Raw genomic sequence first — 23,137 nt, 5'->3', positions numbered from 1 at the left:
ATAAAGATTCTAAATGCTGGTGCCTGGGCAAGGGGCAGTGAGAGGGTTCAAGTATCATTGCCTCTTGAGTTAGAAGATTTTATTCCTGATTAGAAGATTTCTATCATCGAAAACTACAATGGTACCACCACATGTCTAATGGAGCGGTAATGTTTTTAATTGTTCTCTTCTATTGTGACACATATTTTGTTCTTCTCATCTACTGGATTTTTCCTGGTCTACTGGTTTAATTAAAATTCTCCTGATTTTTGTACATTTTATAAAATTCCCTAAAATTAAATAAGTTTCCTAAAAAAAATCTATTAAAATGAAAATTTTGTTGCTTGCTTAAATATTTAAATAAATATTAATAGTACATAATGAAGCGATCTTCATTTATAGAAATCAATTCTAAACTTTTTTGTTTTAAAATGTTCACTATATTTTTTATTCAAAACTCTTTCTTTAAATTTATTAAATAAATCTTTTAACTATATTTGATGAATTAAATGTCTTTTAATATTCAAAATTATGAGTATACATGATACATAACATTTCAGGTATGTTTAATGTCAATCGTAACTGGAAAATATTGCAATTTTTCTATTTTGATGACTTAAAATTCCCTATGTGCAAAATATTTAGTACACTATGCACCAATTTTCATGAAACTTTTATTTCATAAAATCTTCTGGATTTTTTCCTGTCCTTGTTGGGAGCTATGCATATACCTTCTTAAATCTTTTAATATCATCTGTAATTTGGTTCTGAATAATCTGTATCACAAGACTGAATTAACTATCTATCATTGTGAGATTAACTATCATTGTGAGATTTTAAATTTAAGTTCTTGTGTACAAATTTCATCTGTTATAGTTTATATACTTGTGTATCATAAAATCTACTTGTTTAGTCTTCACCCTTGGTAAATTTGATTTGTACCTGGCAAAATGACATATTTTTTCATTAAAAAGTAGATTTCAATTCTAACTGAATTTTTATGTATATATATATATATATGCGTGTGTGTGTGTGGACTCAGGCATGGACTACTACATTCAAGTATAATGCAAATCACTAAATGGTTCCGGTTTGAATATGCAGATCTGTCCTGTAGTCCAGTATAATTTATTCCCAAATGAGCAATCCTGCACTAATACAATGGCGTCGATCAATATCTTGAAAATAACACTTAAATAGTGACAACCAGAAAATTCCGTACAATAAATATCCCACAATTCAGAAAAACCTTTCATAATAATTTCAATAAACAATTCTGAACTGGTACCGGTGCTCAGTATATGAAAGTCCGAAGTGAATCAGATTACAAGCTAAAACTGGACTCGACAGAAAATATCAAACAAGCCCACTGTGTCGATGTCATGTTACATATTTTACATGTTACACATTATTACATGTTTTTTCTCCAAGATAACCGCTAGCGACAGTGAGCCACCGTGAGAGGATCGCATCTGACAGGCCTGTGGACATATAAACCAATATTTTTTGAACGACTATAGACGGTTTGCCTTAATCAGACCAGTCGCTGCCGATAGCTTACGCGACAGGTCAGATGCTGTGTTCGGTTTGCTTCTTTTGACAATTACTGCCAAAACCGGTGGTCTTCATTCAGCATTATAATTCGGAGGTGACCGGTACTATATCATTTATTGACATTTAACTTCATTTTGAAATCGTTGCCCAAGCCTAGAGATGGCACTTTGTGCAAGTTCAAGTTTTTCGGACACTTCCAACTGAGTGCTCACTTGTTCCAGCCGGTCGATAATTTAACCATATAAAAAAACATTCACGTACGTCTTCTGTTTCATAACTATTTGATAATGGCCTTGAGCTACCTACAAAACGCACGTGATATATTTAACTTTGCCACCATTACTCATATGCTCTTCTCTTTCACGCTCGACATTTGATAAGGCCACCCTTATTCGATTCCTCAGTGGACACTTAATATCATTAAAATATTCAGATGGTTCGAAGGGCTACGATAGATGCACGATGTGCTACAATAAACAAGCATCCCGTAGTCACAACCTTGCTGGCCTTGGGATTACCAGATAAGATTTGAGGGATAATCCTTTGATGTCGTTGGATGTTCTTAGGGTGCGCAAAATCATGGACCTGATTTAGCCCTACTGATCTTGGGGATGAACAAAAACAAAAACTCTCGTCTTTGTGACGTACTAGCGACGTCATCTGGTGATTTCATGCAATATACTATATCACTAGGAGGCTTCGCCCCCTGCTCGCTGGCGCTCTCCAACCCCCGGAACTGCTTTCGCAGTTCATTTCGGATTGCTTCGCAATCCGATGCTCGCTTTGCTCACTCATTGGATACGTTCTTAACGTCTAGCTTTTGTATACTTTTTTGAACACTGAAGTTCCGAAAGCTTTTCACTGTAGAATATTCTAAACCTGTGCATTTCAATATTAATTTGAAATCGCAAACAGTTCACATATTTTTCGTAATCACACTATTCTAAGTTTCAGCTGTTGAGAAAAGTAACTGTTGTAAGTTTTGTTTTAAAGTCATTCCCACCAGAGGGTTGAAACCATGTGTTGTAAAACAATATGAAATAGTACTGAACGCCGGATGTAAAGCATCAGTTTCGATGAGGATAATTTTGTGAGAATTTTTTTGATAATTTGGTGAGAATTCACCCGATTAGATATATGATGCTCACTACGTGCTCTTGNAGTGACAACCAGAAAATTCCGTACAATAAATATCCCACAATTCAGAAAAATCTTTCATAATAATTTCAATAAACAATTCTGAACTGGTACCGGTGCTCAGTATATGAAAGTCCGAAGTGAATCAGATTACAAGCTAAAACTGGACTCGACAGAAAATATCAAACAAGCCCACTGTGTCGATGTCATGTTACATATTTTACATGTTACACATTATTACATGTTTTTTCTCCAAGATAACCGCTAGCGACAGTGAGCCACCGTGAGAGGATCGCATCTGACAGGCCTGTGGACATATAAACCAATATTTTTTGAACGACTATAGACGGTTTGCCTTGATCAGACCCGTCGCTGCAGATAGCTTACGCGACAGTTCAGATGCTGTGTTCAGTTTGCTTCTGTTGACAATTACTGCCAAAACCGGTGGTCTTCATTCAGCATTGTAATTCGGAGGTGATCGGTACTATAGCATTTACTGACATTTCCACCATTTTGAAATCGTTGCCCAAGCCTAGAGATGGCACTTTGTGCAAGTTCAAGTTTTTCGGACACTTCCAACTGAGTGCTCGCTTGTTCCAGCCGGTCGATAATTTAACCATATAAAAAATCATTCACGTACGTCCTCTGTTTCATAACTATTTGATAATGGCCTTGAGCTACCTACAAAACGCATGTGATATATTTAACTTAGCCACCATTACTCATATACTCTTCTCTTTCACGCTCGTCATTTGATAAGGCCACACTTATTCGATTCCTCAGTGGACACTTAATATCATTAAAATATTCAGGTGGTTCGAAGGGCTATGATAGATGCACGATGTGCTACAATAAACAAGCATCCCGCAGTCACAACCTTGCTGGCCTTGGGATTACCAGATAAGATTTGAGGGATAATCCTGTGATGTTATTGGATATTCTTAGGGTGCGCAAAATCATGGACCTGATTTAGCCCTACTGATCTCGGGGATGTACAACAACAAAAACTCTCGTCTTTGTGACGTACTAGCGACGTCATCTGGTGATTTCATGTATTATACTATATCATTTTTGATGTGAGTCATAATCCAGGGATTTAAGATGTGAGTCATAATCCTACAGGGGAAATTTTTACTTTAAAAATCAATTTCCGTGTTATTCTGATTTTTCCTTAATTTATGGACATGAGTGTATTTTTAAAAGAGCACACAAGTGTATAGATCATGTATATGTATATCAGCCTAAGTATATCAACCTATCCGTTCTTTATAAATTGTGCATTCAGACAAAAATTAAATTAAACTAAAAATATCATTTTTTTAAAAAAAAAAAATCTGTAGTTTTTGGAATAAAACTAATGTCAGATTTGATATCCTCACATCTGAATTAGGTAAGATCAATTATTTACGTAAATGCAACAAAATATTTGTTCCCCAGTGTTTACGCAAGAAGGAGAAAAACTATATCTCTTTATTTCAAACGTACCATCAGCGGACTCAATTATCACAAAATATAGTTGTAAATGGGTGAACAAATAATGAAAAGTGAGCAAATAATGGCAATTATAGATATAAGGTATAAAGACTTCTAAAGATTTAAGCAAATTATACTTACACGTGACAAAGACTAAAAAAGTACGAAGCAAAAGTTCGAAAACTGTTTGAATTTTCGGGGAAAATCTCTTCTCCAGTTGAAACTTTTCTTTCAAATAAGACCATATAATTGATAAAGCCACATAAAACTGAAGAGGATGTGACAGGAAGATAGCGAGGGCAAATGTGAGACGAATTGTTTCACTCAGCCTAATAAAATATTGAGCATTGTTATCAATAAAATTGCACGAATAATAAATAATATCAATATAGCTGTACAAATAGCAAAATATTTTAGTATAAATTTACAAATAACAAATTGTTTAAATATAATTGTCAAATAACAAATTATGTCTATATAATTGTACAAATAATAAATTAGGTCATTATAATTATACAAAGGAAAAATTATATCAATATAATTGTACAGATTAAACAAATCATGCCAATATCATTCTACAAATAACTCTAATATTACTGCATCACACCAGCGCCGAATCGTTTTTATCTTAGCTACTTTAACTCAGTTTTGTAGTTTGTAGTTCGCAATGAAAATTTTTCGAACGAGCAAGTTTATTTTTGTTTCGCTTTTCTTACCCGCGGTGGCATTTCAACATTTAATTTGACCGATTGATTTTTTTAGTGTGAAGCTTTGTTTAACTGTAACCGATAAATGGTTACCTCTCATTGGAATGCTTTCTTAGCGCCACTTGATGAATTTTTTCGTTACCGGAGAAGGTGACTTTATTTGGTGAGATTTTGTACTGAATTTTTATAAAATTTCGTTCCTCTTACATTTATGCTAGCCATAATTTTCAAGATTATTATTCACGTTTTAAAATTCTTTATTATACGGTGATTTAAATTACTTAAAATCAAAAGTTGATACTCAGATTAAGATATTAAAGCAAAAAATTTAACGTAATTTTGCAGGTATATAATACGCATGATAACTATAAGTACAATAACATAGCGTTGCTTTCCAATTTAATAAAAACTGAGGAAAAGAACTCGAATACTTACGGATGTTTAGGAAGACTGAATGTTATACTTGGTTTGACATTATTCCCATATTTTAGGTAACCATAAAAACCGACAGCTATGTCCAGGCAAATCACAATGATCATTCCTGTGGTGAGGACACCAGTAAAACCCCCGAAATCTTCTGGCGTTTTCATAGCATTCTGAAGAGGGAGAACCTGAAACAAATGGAAGCTTTTTAGCGTAATGTCTACTGAAATAACAACATTATAGTGTTTCACTATAAATTTCGAGAAAAATGGGTTGAAAAAACAACGTAAGTTTCTCATAATAAATTTAGAGAAAAAATATTGAGAAACTATTGTCTTTCCATTGGGTGTGCTGAAGCAAAAAACTTAAAGTAAATTTAATGAATGGCTTCCGAGATGTTTTTATGCAAATACAACTTTCTGTAATTTTATTTTTTTATTTTTTTAAGTTCTTCTATTTATTGTTAAAGTAGTTATTGGGAGCTGCTTTAGTCAATTTAATTAATGTACTTTTTCCACATAAACATACGATAGTAGATAATTTAGGTTTATCAACTATCGATACTTATGCTAGTTATAAAGTTATGTTACATGCCTAAGTAGATAAATTTATGTTTGATGAATTTCATTCATTTTTGTACAATTCGCCTCATACCATTTTTTTCTATTCAAATTTTTAACTGAGTCATTCAGTAGCAAAGCCTGTACCTTTCTTACATTTTTCCTTTTACCATATTTTGAAAGCAAGTATCCATTGCAATTTCAACCAAATCCACGATTTATATCTGTCTGAAAATCTCACTTAGCAGGAAAACTGACCAAGTCCTACAGAAGGGAATTTCAAAACCATCTCCATATTTGGTAAAGTCGCTTTTGAAAAACTTTTTTTGCACAAGCTCTCTCTCTTCTTTTTTTTTCGCGCCTGAGAAGGGGCGCCTATTTCTGAGCACTCAAAATGTGTCAAAAATATGCACATTTTTATAACCAGCTTTGAGCAGTTGACCTAATTCTGAGCTTACAACTATCAATGTTCAACTGCGTTGCACCGTTTTGAACTCAACCCAAAAGACAAGGGAGTTCCTTGATTAGGCATTGGGACAAACTAGCCTTCGTGGAGGACATTTTAATGAAACTATCCGTAACGTAAAATGGAGAGAAAACCACTAAATCCTCCCATGCTAACCCGAGGGCAAAGGGGGATTTTCAACCCATGATCTGTCTACGACTGAGGATATTTTACGTCAGCACTGTGGTTGCTGCTAACCGGGAGCGGAATTTGTATCAACAGCCACCACTGGGATTCGAACAAACCTTGGACTTTTATAGTTTTTTGTACCTTAGTAATTTTTGAAGTTAAAGATGATTTTTCCGGGTCAAGTAAGTCTTTCTGCTCCAGTTATATTATTTCAGACGTTTCTAGATCTGCCTTTAGTACTTTGAGTTCGAAATTGTAGTTTAGAAATAACTATATTAGAAACTATTTCAATCTTACCACTCCAATGCCTTCAAAAGCAAAGGTTACAGTTCCAAAGAACAAAGGCCAATTTTTGACAGGTGCTGTATATGGGTAGAGATTGGAACTGTGCCTCCCCTGTACAAGGAAGTAAAACACCATCACAAAACTGACAACTAAGAGGAAATTGGCAATACTTGTAGTGATGGACAATCTCTTAAGGCTTCTGATGAAGTTGAATAGAATCAAAAATGGAAATATGATGGCCATGAACTCATGAAGGGAAAACGGAGAAGAGCCGAAAAGATTTTCAGAAACCTGAAAAGTAATAAAAAATAATTTAAAGAAAATGATTTTAAAAACCGAATAAGAAATAAAATTTGTAAAATTTATTTTTAGAAATTGCGAAATTACAATTTAACACTTCGTTTCATTATTTTTTCTGATTTCATTTCTTTGTATTTCTTGTGCTGCTGAAAATAATGATCAATCTGAGACATCCAGTTTAATTCATATATGATAACTTTATCATAAATCATGCATTAGCAGGGATGCCAACTGTTATTTGTTCTAATGCTGCCACAAACGACATATAATTAATGTAAACGATTGATTCATCACGATGCATTTGAATTCCTTATTAGCAGCTCTATAATGCATGGATATGTAGGAAAATAGTGGAAAATTTTAATATAATTTTATATATAATAATACAATTGCTTGCTGCTAAAAATTTAAAAAAAAATAGTTTAAACTCAATTCATTTTTATATATTTATTATATCTTTAATTATTCAACTGTATCTATAACACATTTAAAATTATTCTTACATTGCAAATTATTCTTATTCCAAATAAAAACTTTAATTTGCAATACTGAACTAAAAAATATATGCAGTAAAATTTTTTTAAATTTTAATTTCTTTTTTATTAAAAGAAATTAAAATTAGCAAGTGTGTGTGGGCTGACCTAAAAAATTCAAAACTTTATTAGTTTTGAATTTTATAGAGCAGCACTTTTTTTCATTAATAGTCACCGTGGAAACCCTGCATTTGTTTTACAATTCATCTATTCTATTAGCTGAATTTTGGCTTTTAGTAAGAGATAAAAAAAAGTAAATAGTCAATTAATCGATAATCATCAGCACTGCGCAATAATATGCAAATTTTAAAAGTGTATATTATTATATAATTTTATATTTCAAGAAAATAATTACTGGAATTTTTAAAAAAAATCTTATGTTTACGGTACTTTTATTTACGTCGCTCTGGAGCTGCGTAATGGGCTACTGGCAACGGACTAGAAAACATCCCTTAGGAAAAAATATGCATACATTACATCCCTTTCATTGAGAGCTCACATTTACACTCCATCCATCCGCAGATCGTAATTTTGACCAGAGCCAGAACACGATCAATCTCCTATCCACTACCCCCAGAGGTTTCGATTTGTTTTGGGAACCTGGAGGAATTTATGACCCCGTCAAATTTAGCGTGCATCAGTCACCATTTTGTACACCGGTAGTCTTCGGCCGGCTGGAATCGAATTTGTGACACCTCGGACATGGCCCAACACCCGACCAGCCAGGCTATCCCTGTCTCACTGATGGTCACGGAGAATGATATAATCTGTGTTCGATTGAGAGATACTCAAATGATACACTACCTAGTTTGGAAATCAATTCTAGTAAAGCCATGCCACTTCTGCGGAATTACTGTTTGCAGCACCGTACAATAACGCTTAACAGCCTTCTCTATATACTGATAAAAAAAAAGGCATGCCGCGCCCTAAGAAAGCTATGGATAAGAAAAAGGCATACAAGCGGTGAATCCATAATCTTAAACGTTGGATTGAGCCGAGGCATCACCTCTTACATCAGAAAGCCTCCACACGGTTTTTTATAAGTAGTCTGCGCAGACTATTTAAAAAGTGAACAGTTTGAGTGCATGAAACCAAATTCTATTTTAAAAGTGGCTGAGAAGAGTCTAACATATGTATTTGAGAATTGAATCTGTAGTGGTAGACAAGTAAATAAGACAAACTGATCATATTCGTAAATTAAGCAAATTTTTAGACATATATTTGCTACCACTTTCTTTTTTACTAGATTTTCTATTAAAGGGCTCTTTTATAGACTGATTTACCTACATAGTGGATTGGTCAGACTGCCTGTAAAAAACCGCGTGGGGGCTTTCAGTTGTAGGAAGCGTTGGCAGAGGTGATGAGAGAGCATGTTAATGAAAAAGTAGGGAAATCTGCATCTTGTATGTCTCTACCTAAATATTACAATACTACCTAAATATTACTTTCTTTTCTCCAAAAAAATGTTTAGATTGGCCTGCAATTAATTATAACACATAGGCTAATTATCAAGTCCTTTAGTTTTATAATCATGGCTGTTGTAATCCATTTGGAGAATAAATGGATCAATTTTTTTACAATACTCCACACTAACAGAAAAATTTGCTAGTATTTTTCAAATAACCAGAAGTTTTTTTAGGTTCATTGCAATGAACTATTACACACTTAAGCTTATACAAAATTGCACATACATCTGCTTAACACTAGGTTTACGGGACGCGTCATTTTGACGCATTTCAAATTTTATAAGGAAAATTACAAAGCCCGTTTGCATTTTTATTTTATATCTTGTAATAACTTTTATCCATTGATGGAGGTAAATATATATTGAAGTCTATTTTCTTCAAAAACGGTGAAATAGTGAAATTCTCTTTGTGGTATACCTATCTCTACGGATGTGCGTCAATTTGAAGCTATCGTAATTTAGACAAAATTTTGAGTAAACATGCAAACATCACATCACTAATAAATAGAAATGTAACGACAATACTTCGATCCGTTATCGTTATCTCAAATGAAACAAGCGATAAACATCTGTTGCTGGTGAGCAATAATAGAAAGAACAAATGCAGAATGTTAATTGATGTCAGATTTTGAAGGTTCCAGTTGCTTAGTTCGAGTATTGAAAAATAAAATGCTAGAATATTTCATAAATATATTTTTTTTCTTACTGTACAAAATTACAATGCTTTCTAAGTGTAGAGATGCTAACTATTACCGGGAACGCCAAAATAATTAAGAAAACGGTAAGTAACTAATAAATAATTTTGCGTTTATAAAGTGGTGAATCTTATAAGCCTACCAATTATTTAGAAATAGTGGTGGATAAAAATCTACTAAATTGAATTTATTCAACGAAGAATCACAATTGATAAACTACCACTTTAAAATATATATTTGCTGTTACAAGTTGGCATCTCTGTGAGTGCTGTTATATGTATTCGTTCATGCGTCAAATTGACGCTTGTTCGTAGAGATAATTATATCTTTTATAAATTTTTCCCAGACCCGCCCTTATTTAGGGCATACGGGTAAATGTTTATCAAAATCATAAAAAAACCCAGAAAACAGAACATACATAAATTACATATCAGACATGGCAACAGCCCATGATCATGGCGGGGGCAGTGCAGCAAAAATCATGTAAAGTGATAAAACATTGAAACAGCAATAGAGATAGCGCAATAGAGATGGTATATAACAAACGTCCGTAAACCTAGTGTTAATAACCACTTTAATGACCTCGAACTGTTATAAGGTAATTGGGGGAACTGTGGCTTTTATCTTGTAATCAGTCACATAACCGCAGATTTTTATTAAGCTTCTTTTCCATCAAATTCGAATTCTGTAGAAATGGTTCCAATAGTATGGTCAGGAGAGCGATCAAAAGTTTAGTTCTCTTAATTTTAATTTTTGCGGGTTAAGCAATATCTAGATGAATTTTCAAGGTCTTTTATACACAGTTATAAAGTTCGTTTACCCAAAGATTATTCTATGCAATAAGTAGCTTTAAATAATTATTTATCATTTATTATTATTTTTGTGAAAACGTTTCAAAAAATTTTGAATTTTAAGCCATGTGAATTATTAAATCAATTTAGGAAATGTAATTTTAAACAAATAAAAAATTACTGCTTCTTTTTACGTGACAAATGTTGAGATAGAAATGAGGTGGTTCAAATTTTATAAACTACCGTTTTAAAAAATAATATATATTTAATATAAATTTTAATTTTGAAGATTAATACATATTATTAATTCTTTGCTATAGTAAAATCTAATATAGGTATCTGATAGCAATACATTTTGCTGGTAGATACTGAAAATAATAAAAAAGGAAAATATTTCTGAATACAGTCTATTTCGTAGAATTGAAAAGTTTATTTTTTTAAAGATGTGACAGTAATTTGCAATAAAATGGTAGTTTTGAAAGTTCAGAAGATTGGTTGATAAGTATTCATCTTTTAGATCTGAAAATTTCTTCAGTTCTTGAACAGGCTTCTCAACAATTAAAAAGCGGTTCAATTATAAACACAAATATAGATAATTAGGTCTGTCTGAAAGTTCTGTTCGCGAAGAAACACGTCAAATTTTCAGATGTGCATTTATTCATGCTATAATGAATTACAATTTCTTTTTATTTTCTAATGCATTAGATTTTTGAAAGGAATTTTGGATATTTTTTCGTCGCTTATTGCAATTTCGCAATCGGTTTCACTCTACAAGATGCAGTTTTTATGCAATTTATAAATATATTTCTATCCAAAAAAATTTTAAATTTAATTTGTGTGACTACTAAGAGTTCCCACTTCTCTGCTACGTAGAAAGTGGTAGGAAGAAGGGGATCATACGTTTACGAGGCGATAAATTACGTTAGTTTGTAATGAGCAAAATAATCAATATGACTTTTTTCCGTAAGAAACAAATATTATTAATATTTAGGTACCATTTATCACGCTGAAGTCGTGTTCCTTACAAAAGATATGCAGCGATGTCACAGGCTACTAAATTTTAAAAAGTGGTAGAAATTTTATTTATTTATTTAATAACACTATGAGTTACATTTCAAATTGTTTTTGTTGAAAGTTTAAGGAAAATCATTCTAGGAATCCACTTTCAGTGGTAAACTAGAAATAGAAACTACTCCGCATTCTGCAAAATTCTAATAAATTGGTAGAGAATTGAAAAGTAAACCATATAGAATTAGGAAAATTACACACACTCTTTTAAAGTGTCACCAGGAGACAACAGTAATAATGTTGCATTTCTTATGATATTTTATATTTTCAGTACGTCAAATTACAAAGAAAATGAAAGAATTTATAACTAAAAATAACTTTAATTTTGATATAACTGGAAAATATTTTTTTACAAAGCTGAGCAAGTTGGTATTTCTGGTAATCTAGAAAAATATGCTATAAAATTTGAAAATTTTAATCTCTTTTATTGAAATTCTAAATTTTAATCGGCATCACTTTTTAATATTTTAGTCACCCATGGCAAACCTGGAAATGCATACTACTTAAAAAAAAAAATAACATATTTTATAATAAATGATTTACAACAGGTTCAATTTATAACAGGTTCGGAATTAGACTTCAGAACTGATCTTAACACTAGGTTTACGGGACTCGTCATTTTGACGCATTTCAAGTTTTGTAAGAAAATTACAAAAAACGTTTGAATTTTTTTTTATCTCTTGTAATGTCTTTTATCCATTGATCGAGGTACATTGAAGTAATTTTTCTTCAAAAACGTTGAAATAGTGAAATTCTTTTTGTGGTATACATATCTCTACGGATATATGAGTCCATTTAACGAGATCGTAATTTAGACAAAATTTTGAGTAAACATGCAAACATCACATCAATAATAAATAGGAATGTACCTACAATACTTCGATCCGTTATCTCAAATGAAACAAGTGATAAAGAACTGTTGCCGATGAGCAATAATAGAAAGAGCAAACGCAGAATGTCAATTGATGCCAGATTTTGAAGGTTTCAGTTGCTTAGTTCGAGTATTGAAAAATAAAATACTAGAATATATCTCATATTATCTTTTTTTTTCCTTCCTAGTCCTAGTGTTTTGATTCTATTGGGCACCCATTCATCTATCCCATTCATCTGGAATTTTAGAACAGTTTTGGTAGAGCAATGAGGTAAGCAGGCAATGGAGTTGCTTTTATGAATGTTTCAAGCTCTTTGCTTGAATAACTAAAAAGGAATCAAAAATAAATTGAGCAGCTTGCTCTAAACTGTGTTTGTTTGATTTTGGAGTTGTTCAGAATTGTATCAGCATGAGTAAACGTTATTTTCAGAAAGGTTGATGAAATTATTTGTTTTGATAGTTATGATATGAGGCGTCGGAGGTGAAATGTGCAGCTATTGGTCTGTAGTTTTTATCTTTGATATAATTTTCAAATTTAAAGATTTCATTAAAATTTGCTGTTTTACATTCTATGGCTTTATCGAAAAAATCTGCGTTTAGCTTGTATATATGCTGTGATAGAGTTGGTATTTTGAGGTCTGCATGTATATTGGTATTCCGGATGAACCATCTTGCACAGGTTATTTTTCTAAGGATCTTGTTTTGGCATTGGTTTAATTTCTTCAGTAGATGTTGAGGTATCGTTGTCCAGGCAGGTGAGGCATAGGTAAGTATTGGGCGGATCATTGCTGTATATAGTAGCTTCTTTAGTTTAAGTGACATATTCTGATTATATATTAATGGTTGTATGGCTATTATTGCTGCATTTTGGATTAATATTGTGCTTTTGATGTGATCATTCCAGGTGAGTTTGCTATTGATTATAAGGCCAAGATAATTTGCTTTTTTAACTATTGGTATTGGTATGTTGAACATTTTTGGTTTTTTTTCTTCCTTATAGTATGTAACTACATTGCTTTCTAAGTGCAGAGATGCCAACAGCTCCTGACACGCCAAAATAGATATAAAAAAAACGGTAAATAACTACTAAACAAATTTTGCAAATTTGACTTGGTAGGAGGTTTGTTGAAGTACCTGCCTGCTGCAGCCGTCACCCGACTTCTTCATTAGAAAGCATCCACACGGTTTCTTATAGGTAGTCATCGCAGACTATTTAAAAAGTGAGCCAGTTGTGCGCATGAACTCAAATTTTATTGTAAAAAATGACTGAGAGAAATTTCGCATATATATTTGAGAAATAAATCTGTAGTGGTAGACAAGTAAATAAAATAAACCAATCATATTCATAATTTAAACAAATTTTTAGACATACATTTGATACCACTTTCTTATATTTACTAGATTTTCTATTAAGTGACTCTTTCGTAAAATGGTGCACTTTCATAGTGGTCTGATCGTACTTCTACAAAAAACTGCGTGGAGGTTTTCAGTTGTAGAAGGCGTTGGATGGGCTAACTGGCTACTGAGACTATTGGCATTGAATAAGTAAATTTTGCAAATATAAAGTGGTGAATTGTATAGGCCTACGAATCATTTAGAAATGGTGGTGGATAAAAATCTACTAAATTGAATTTATTAAACCAAGAATCAAAATTGATAAACTACCACTTAAAAATATACATTTGCTGTCCGGACCAAGTGGGCATCTCTTTAAGTGCTGTTATATGTAATCGTTCTTGCGTCAAATTGACGTGTGTTCGTAGAGATAGGTGTATAAGAAACGTTCGTAAACCTAGTGTTAAATAATCTTGGCAACATACTTGATTTTATACATACTTAATGAAATGTACTGAATAAGTTTATATTTAAGAGATAAATTTGGTAGAGATAATTACTAATTTCAATCGTAATGAATAAATGGTATTGTAGTGAAACTATATATAAATTTGGTATATAATGAAAAGGCTTACCTCATAGAGACTGTTAGCAACAAAAAGAAAATATACACAACAGAATCCAAACTGCGTAAGTATTAACATAATGTCTACAGAGTGTCTGCAAAAATAATGCCAATGAGTAAGGATAATATTTATAAATGAAAATATTTAAAAGTTACAAAATCATATAATTCTGCATACAATAATTCAGCAGATCATAGCAAATTATATACAGGGGTTGGTTAAAATAATGGAAACTTTCTTATACTAACTAAATATAAAAAAAATTTATCGTAAGTTTCAAAGATTTTTCATGGCAAAACTGTTGGTACAATTCGAATAAGAGGTTTTCTTTACACATGCAAAAAATTTAGNAATGCCATTAGTCTCAGTCGCCCTAGGGCATAACACAGATCAGAGGTCTGGTGCCCGCTTGCGCGGGCAGGTACCTTGACAAAATTACATGATCCAGCAGGGTGACATCGATTTTATTGATACGTTCTTACGTAATTTCACTATTTTCTCACTCAGATGAATGAGCTAAAGCCGCAGCCTGCGGCTGGTACTCAGGTCCAAACGTTATATAGGTATAGGGTGACATCGAGGTTTTCCTGTTTCACAAGTTTGATCTTCAAAACTCTACCATCACCCTTGGTAGATATTGGTAAATCATAATTATATGTAGTGCATTAGGTTTCACATTTAACAAGTAGTAAACCTTGCGACCACTTTTTATTACTACCACTATACCAAACAAAAGGTTACACAGCGATGAACTTACAGATAACACGATTACCAAGTGATTCCTTATGTAAAGCTGTTACGATCAATGCCAACAATTGGCGATATTCTCATTTTTCTGCCAAATGTTAATTCGTCTTTGAAAGCCCTCTAATTTTCACTATGAAATGAAGTTTGAATTCGGGTGCTATTTTTGCATGCTAAATCGAAAGCAATATTTAAAATTGATATGTTTCTTCAGAAAAAGTGTGTTTTTCTTCAAAGTAAGCATATTCCACAAAGGTTACAGTTAACTGTTATTTACAATTTAAAATATTTCTTTGATATATTGCCATTAAACTTTACTGAATGAAAATCCGACAAACAATTGAAAAGTAATCCGATTACATTTTTTTCACTCCGTACAAAAACTTAATTATTCTATATTTTAAAGATTTATAACTCCCACTATTTTTTATTGAATTTTGATTTTATATAAATTTAATTAAGATTGCAAGTCCAATGATCTTAAATATTTAGTGAACAGCATTTTTAAAAAAATCAGTCTAGCAGTAGACTGATTGGGTTTAAAAGAGTTAGTCTATAGTTAAAACTTTACCCGCCACGAAGTCTAAGGCTGTCTGCCGCTGCGGAAACAAGATATAGCGCATTTCAAAGAGAGGAGCTTACCGATCCGATCCAAAACTGACCCAACACCGCTACTTGAAATAATTAAGCCTCTTAAGCTATCGTCTGGAGTAACCATAATCACCGTGGCTATGGTTACTCCAGACGATAGCTATAGGAGTTCTTTATTTAGACAAACTATAGTTTACATTTTTGTTTTGGTGGAAAATTGTAGGATATAATCGTGTAAAACTATTAAAAACATGTTTTTATTTTATTTTTTAGAGAAAAGTTTTTGCAGAAATGCTATCTTCGCTTGCTTCTGTTACTAGCTAAAATGATCATCCACCTGGTAATTGCACCTTGTAAAGGTTAGATCCACTGTTTGAATTGAATGAAGCCTGCCCACCGACACTAACCCCAAACGAAGAGAGTGTCTTTTTACTACCGCTGTCACCTATCAGGGAAAAGGCAAGTACGCCTATCACTGCTTACAGTGTGCTTACTGCTTCTGCAAACAGAAAAAGAAAAAATGTGAAAGATAAACGCAAGAAGCTTGATTCTAATTCTTCCTCTATGAAACTATTGTAAAACCAATTATCTGAATTAATTCTGATTCTGAAATGCATCATAATAAAAAGTTGAGAACTGCTAATTTAATATACAGTATTACGATTCAGGTATTGGAATATGCTGGTCCCGAGAAGTGCCGCCTACTAATAAAGACGCTCCTAATTTTGACGTTAATGATAAAATATATGAAAATAAAGGTAGGGAGGAGTCAGAAACTGAAAATATGAAAAATAATTTTCAATTGCTTGCCTGCAGTCAAAAAGGCCAGAATATCACTATACTTATTAAAGATAACTTCTATAGATGGAAATAAATGTTTTTTGTCAAAAAACATATAACTGAATTTACCTGTAAAATACTTGGTCACCATATAAATTTAAAAGTGGAAAGCATGGAATCCAATAGATTTGTCACGAAAGGAAAATACGTAATACCACACATTTCAATTAATTGGCCCTTGAAAGTAGTCTTAGCGAACATATCAGTTGAATACAAAGAAATGTAATACTTGAAATGAAATGAAATGTTAATCACCTAGCAAAAGGAGCAAGAAACTGCACTTTCTTGGGTCCCGAACGAAATGCTTGTTCAGCAGTTGTGGAATAATCTAAAGATGCAACACCCATTCTGAAAAAAAATGTCAAAAATGTTACTTCATGTTACAGGGTAACACCAAAATCAACTTTTCAGTTTTAATCTGGTGCGTGCAGGATTGATAAGTTTCGTTGTTTGTATAGTGTGCAAAATAAAATTAGAATACTTTAATAATCAGATTTTTTTTTATTAGAGATGAAAAGGAAATTCTCCTGAAGAGAATTAGATGATTGAAAAAAAAACCGGACTTAAAAGAGTATTCGAATGTCCTTACACAAAATCATTTAACACAAAATCATATTTCCTATTTTTTTTTTTCCGTTATGAGTAGGATTGATAAGTTTTGTTGTTTTTTTTATATTTCATAACCGTCGTTAAACAGCAGACCCATTTTACGGGTTTACGTCTACTAATGTTCAACTCCGTAGCCTTGTAATTTTGAACTCATTACAGATGACAAGAGAACACTTGGATAGAGTATTGGGAGAAATTTGCCTTCTTGGAGGGCGTTTTGATGGAGCTAACGCGCACAGGGCTGAAAAAAAACTGGTAACAAATAAATTTCTTTTTTTAGTTTTTTTCTGGGAGTAATAAAAATCCATAACTACCAATTGTTTTAAATGCATGCAATTTTTATATTGAATTGCTTCTTCACAGTGAAAAATTTCTTTACAGTGAATTGTTATTGTTGAGAATAGATTAATTCCTCCCGAATATTATCTAATATTGAAATAGTTCTTCTACGTGAACGTAAGGCGTAAACGTGTTAAATAAAGAAAGGAAGAAGAATGTGTGTATTGTCATGTTGATTGAAAATAGCAATTACTAGATGTATTATCTATCATTTTTAGTGGTAAGTACAATGAATTAAATAACATAGTGAACAAGCAATTTGATCCGTTACTCTTTTGTTTTGTATTTTGTTGCAATAATAATAACCATGCAAGAAAAATATCTATTTGGGAAGGAGGAAAAGTACGTATTTGCCTGAAAGAACCATGGGGTGATATATATTTCATCATTAAATATTCGAACATAACGATACGATCAGTATCGGACTACATACACTTATGCAGGTTAAGCGTAAGTTATAAAGTACTTCTTTCTTGCAGCCTGGTATGTGCAAAACTGTTAAAAACTATAAGCTTTTGAGAAGCTCCCCGAAATGTCATTGAAATCTCTTAAATGCAATTTACATACCTGCCAACTTTCATTCCTTTCCGAGAATGGATTCTCAGAGTGGTTGTAAAACAATAAACGAAAAACAATCTGGCGCAAAAATATAATTATATTTTGATCCCGTTGAAATTCGCTATTGCAAGGATTATTATGCTTTCATATATTTATTGTAATTATTTATATGTAGTGGTGGTCAAACTCATTTATAATTATCATTATAATTCAAAAAGTTAATTGGAATAACCTGAGTATTGCTACCACTTTAAATATGAAAATAAAATCTTCAGCAAAATCCGTAAGAGGTGGCAGGTATGCCGGAGCCATCGCAGCTCAAGTTTCGTTGTTTGTATAATGCGCTACAGACATCTAAAGCAAAATTAGCCAACAAATAGATTTTATATACATATTTATTTTAAATTATTGATTCGCCACCGTAGTGAAACTTTAAGACTTATCAAGATTTAATTCGTCAAAACGCTAATGTAGCTACCACTCAAAGATTTATTTCTCAGTGATCGTACCAGTTGCATACCTGCCTACTTTTACGCATTTGGCGTAAAATTTTATTTTTACATTTAAAGTGGTATTAAAATGTATGCTCTCTATATATTCCCTACATTTATAAGCTTAATTTATAATCTTTTTGACCACCACTATTTTTAAAAAAATTAAGTATTTATGTAATGATGAGATAATCGTCCGCCTAAGCTTCGTCAAAGCAGAGATGCCAACTTGCTCCGGACAGAAAATAAATATTTCAAAGTGGTAGTTTATCAATTGTGATTTTTCGTTTAATAAATTCAATTTAGTAGATTTTTATCCACCACTATTTCTAAATAATTCGTTGACTTATATATTCNAAATATATATGAAAATAACGATAGGGAGGAGTCAGAAACTGAAAATATGGAGAAAGAAAATAGTTTTCAATTGTCTGTCTGCAGTCAGAAAGGCCAGAATATCACTATACTTATTAAAGATAACATCCATAGATGGAAATAAATGATTTTATCAAAAAACATATTACGGAATTTACCTGTAAAATACTAGGTCACCAGATAAATTTAAAAGTGGAAAGCATAGAATCCAATAGATTTGTCTCGAAAGAAAAATACGTAATACCACACAATTCAATTAACCGGCTAACGCCCAGCGTCATATATTTAAGACAGTTCCTTTTTTTCAAAGACATTCATTGTGATGGGAAACTTTCTTCAGAATTTTCATTTATCTGGGTGAATTAAAAAATTCTCAGATACTACAATGATTTAGTTATTTCTGACTAGATCTAGAATTAAAAGGAGCAAGTATTTTTTGATCTATCAAAGATTTTTTGAATGCCATAACAGTTGAAAAACCAATTAATTTCGATAATATATTATATCACATTTTCCATAAAACCACTTTTTGTATCATTTCAATATATAAAGTCGGGACAAAACGGGTTAGTTGGCCCTTGAAAGTAGTCTTAGAGAACAGACCAGTTGAATAAAAAGAAATGATTTTTTTTAGTGTGTTGAGTTTTACAGTTTGTCTAAAGTAAGAACTCCTCCAGACATTCGTCTGCACCTGTGGCGGTAACTATGGTAACGAGGTATGACTATTACACGTAGGGGTGCGGGGTCACTGCTTTGGAGTGGTTTCGGGTAGGGTCGGCGAGAGGAAGTCAATCTCTTTGGTCTATTGTGTTATCCTCCCTAATATGCGCCATTCTTGTTTCCAAAGTACCAGACGACCTCAGACTTTGTGGCGGGAGGAGTTCTTAGCGTAGACGAACAGTACACCAACACATGCCAAGCAAATGATGAAATACAGAGAATGAACCTCGAATACGGAAATGACCTTGATCGAACTTGAAATTCGACATTTTCTCCAGGGGAGGAAAAGCGTTTTTAAAGTTTCAAACTTACACGGCATCATTCAAAAAATAAATAAAATGAATAAATAAATAAGATCACACCAATTAAAAAGTACAACTATCACACGGCTGAAGTTTAAAACAATAGCTTTTATATTTTTGACCCATAGTTTGCTGTTGAGAAAGACATTTTATAAATGATAAATAACGATATTTAAAGAAAACAATAGATGTTGTAGATATATGCTGTAAATATTTGAAATAAAATGTTATTCACCTAGCAAAAGGAGCAAGAAACTGCACTTTCTTGGGTCCCGAACGAAATGCTTGTTCAGCTGTTGTGGAATAATCCAAAGATGCAACACCCATTCTGAAAAAAAAAAACGTTTAAAATGTTACCTAATATTACAGGGTAACACCAAAGTCAACTTTTCATTTTTAATCTGATGGGTGTAGGATTGATGAGTTTCGATGTTTTTACAGTGTACAAAATGAAATACTTTAATAGAATAAATAGAATTAGAATAATTTTACAATCTGATTTTTTCATTAAACAAGAAAAGGAAAATCTCCCCAAGAGAATTAGATCATTGAAAAAAAAAACCCGGACTAAGGAGATGAGAGTATTTAAATGTCCTTACACAAAAAAAAAAAATTTCAGTTTTAATCTGTTATGAATTAAATGGATAAGTTTTGTTGTTTGTATAATGCGCTACAGACATCTAAAAGCAAAATTAGCCAACAAATAGATTTTATTTACATAGATATTTTAAATTATTGATTGGCCACAGCAGTGAAGACTTTTCAAGATTTAATTCTTCAAAACGCTAATGTAGCTACCACTCAAAGATTTATTTATCAGTGGTCGTACCAGTTGTCAGCAATGCAAATATTATTTTATATCAGCCATCCCACAAATTGCTGAACTCAAACTGCTTTTTATTTTAATTTTCTATAAAATTTCATGATGTGTGGGAAATGCATACCTGCCAACTTTTACGCATATGGCGTAAAATTTTATTTCTATATTTAAAGTGGTAGTAAAGTAGTTATAAACTAAATTGATAATCTTTTTGATCATCACTATTTTTGAAAAAATTAAGTAACTAAACAAATATGGAGCGCTGTTGCAGTAGTTCGCAGAAGCCTTCCAATAGTACACTGTATGTTATTTTGTTAATTTGGGCTACAATTAGCATACCTGCCAACTCTTCCGGATTTTGCGGAAGATTTTATTTTCATATTTAAAGTGGTAGTAAATATACACTATTTTTTCTTTTATAAATTTAATTTTTAAATGATTTTGATCACCACTATTCTTACAAAAATTAAGCACATATATGAATATGCGTTACTATCATGGTTTTTAACTTAAGTTTTCTCAATTACAACGCATTTGTTTGCTTAAAATTGAAGTTTTAATTCCATTTTAATACCACTGGGAAAAATTATAATGGAAAGGATTAAAAGTTGGCAGCTATGGTATCTGCCTGAAATTATAATTTACATTAAATTTTACTACCACTGGCGAAAAACATCTTCTAAAGGATTAAAACAGAGATGCCAACTTGCTCCGAGCAGCAAATACATATTTTAAAGTGGTAGTTTATCAATTCTAACTCTTGGCTCGATAATTCTATTTAGAGGATTTTTATCCACCACTATTTCTGAATAATTCGTAGGCTTATATTATTCACCACTGTCTAGTACTTACGTCATGCTATAACTTTTAAAAAGCAAGCAAAAATAGTCAAATATTTGCAAAATTTACTTTATATTTATTTACCGTTTTCTTAATGATTTTGGCGCATCCGGAGCAGTTGGCATCTCTGTTAAACGTTGGTAGGTATGGATATGGGCATTCTGCGTGGCCCAGGTGCCCAGTTTTTGTAAATAAAGTAAGTTAGAAAATTGTTTTGAATGATTGACACACGTATGCTACCACTTTTTAAATTTTTAAGAATCGCATAAATGCTGTTTTAATTAACGAAAAAATTAAGCATTTTATAAAATTGTTCGTTCCTATTGACAGCAAAATTAATGCCTTGTTAATTAAATAAATTGAAATAATTGCTTCAATTGTGTAATCGCGACTCTGTCGTAACATTTACTTTCTCCAATCATAAAAATTCAAGAAAAATTATCACAGCACTTATATTATACTTAAAATTACCCCAACTGCAAAATATTAACATTAGACTTCTTTCCTTTTTAAAAATTCAAGAAAAAAAAAAAGCAATTTATTTTGTATTAAATCATGGCAATATTGAAATGTTATTGCTCTTCCCTTCCAATCCAGCTAGTTTACGGTAACGGAAACAGAGTACATATCAAAAAAATAATAGTATACAATATAATTTTCTTCGGTAGCAGAAACAGAGTACATATCAAAAAAATATTAGTATAGAATATAATTTTCTTACTTTTCACCTATTGTTTTACTACTGATGACTAATAAATGCATACAATGAATACAAATTGCTCCCAAAATTGGGATACCAACTGTACCCAGCTGTAAAAAAAAGAATTCTGTTTGAATGAGGAAAAAGTTAAACATCTAAAGAAATACAACAAAAAATAACAATTCTCAAATATTTAAATTTTTTTCTCTTTTGCCAACCTATTAACCAGCTACAAATACTTTCGCAAGTACTAAGGTACAGCACTTAGAAGTACAGTTACAATGGAACAGTCACGCTTATACTACGGAAAAACATCAGTTCTTTACAGAGTTTGCGCAGAGCATGCGAACATAAAAGCGTGGAATGCTACATGAAGGGTCTAAATCTGGTTTTTGTCATTTTATGAGATTCTACAGTTTTGCTATTAGTTAATAAGTTGGCGTTAGAAAAACGAAAGGAAATTTACTATTAATCAGAATTACAATTTGTCCTGTTCTAATATCATTAGCAAATAATTATTATAATAACTGTGTTAAATTTAGCATCATAATAAAGAAGTCATAATATTAACACCATGAATCCACGCTAATTTTACATAACTGCAAAATAAATTTGCAATATTAGATCGATTTTACTAGATTTTTAAAAGATTAAGTATGACTTACCTGAAAAATGTGGTAAATTATATAAGCCAACGAATTGTTTAGAAATAGTGGTGGGTACAAAATCTACTAAATTGAATTTATTAAACCCAGAATCAAAATTAATAAAC

At 32.0% G+C, this 23,137-nt stretch overlaps 1 protein-coding gene across 1 annotated transcript in view; it reads right to left on the bottom strand.

The window, feature by feature from the left end:
- LOC107444210 (proton-coupled amino acid transporter 1-like) overlaps positions 1-22,475 on the bottom strand; it is a gene marked incomplete at its 5' end in the record, with an annotated part of 24,762 nt that extends 2,287 nt beyond the window's left edge. The window contains 6 exon segments of the mRNA XM_071181985.1: positions 4,285-4,472; positions 5,286-5,461; positions 6,765-7,043; positions 14,446-14,530; positions 16,867-16,959; positions 22,387-22,475. Of these exon segments, the coding sequence (XP_071038086.1) occupies positions 4,285-4,472; positions 5,286-5,461; positions 6,765-7,043; positions 14,446-14,530; positions 16,867-16,959; positions 22,387-22,475 (910 nt within the window).
- Between the last annotated feature and the right edge of the window lie 662 nt (positions 22,476-23,137).

This window comes from Parasteatoda tepidariorum, chromosome 6 (genome assembly GCF_043381705.1).
Source record: "Parasteatoda tepidariorum isolate YZ-2023 chromosome 6, CAS_Ptep_4.0, whole genome shotgun sequence".
Taxonomy (NCBI): domain Eukaryota; kingdom Metazoa; phylum Arthropoda; class Arachnida; order Araneae; family Theridiidae; genus Parasteatoda; species Parasteatoda tepidariorum.
The sequence above is the reverse complement of the archived record's forward strand: the minus strand, read 5'-3'. Positions and strand labels throughout refer to the sequence as shown.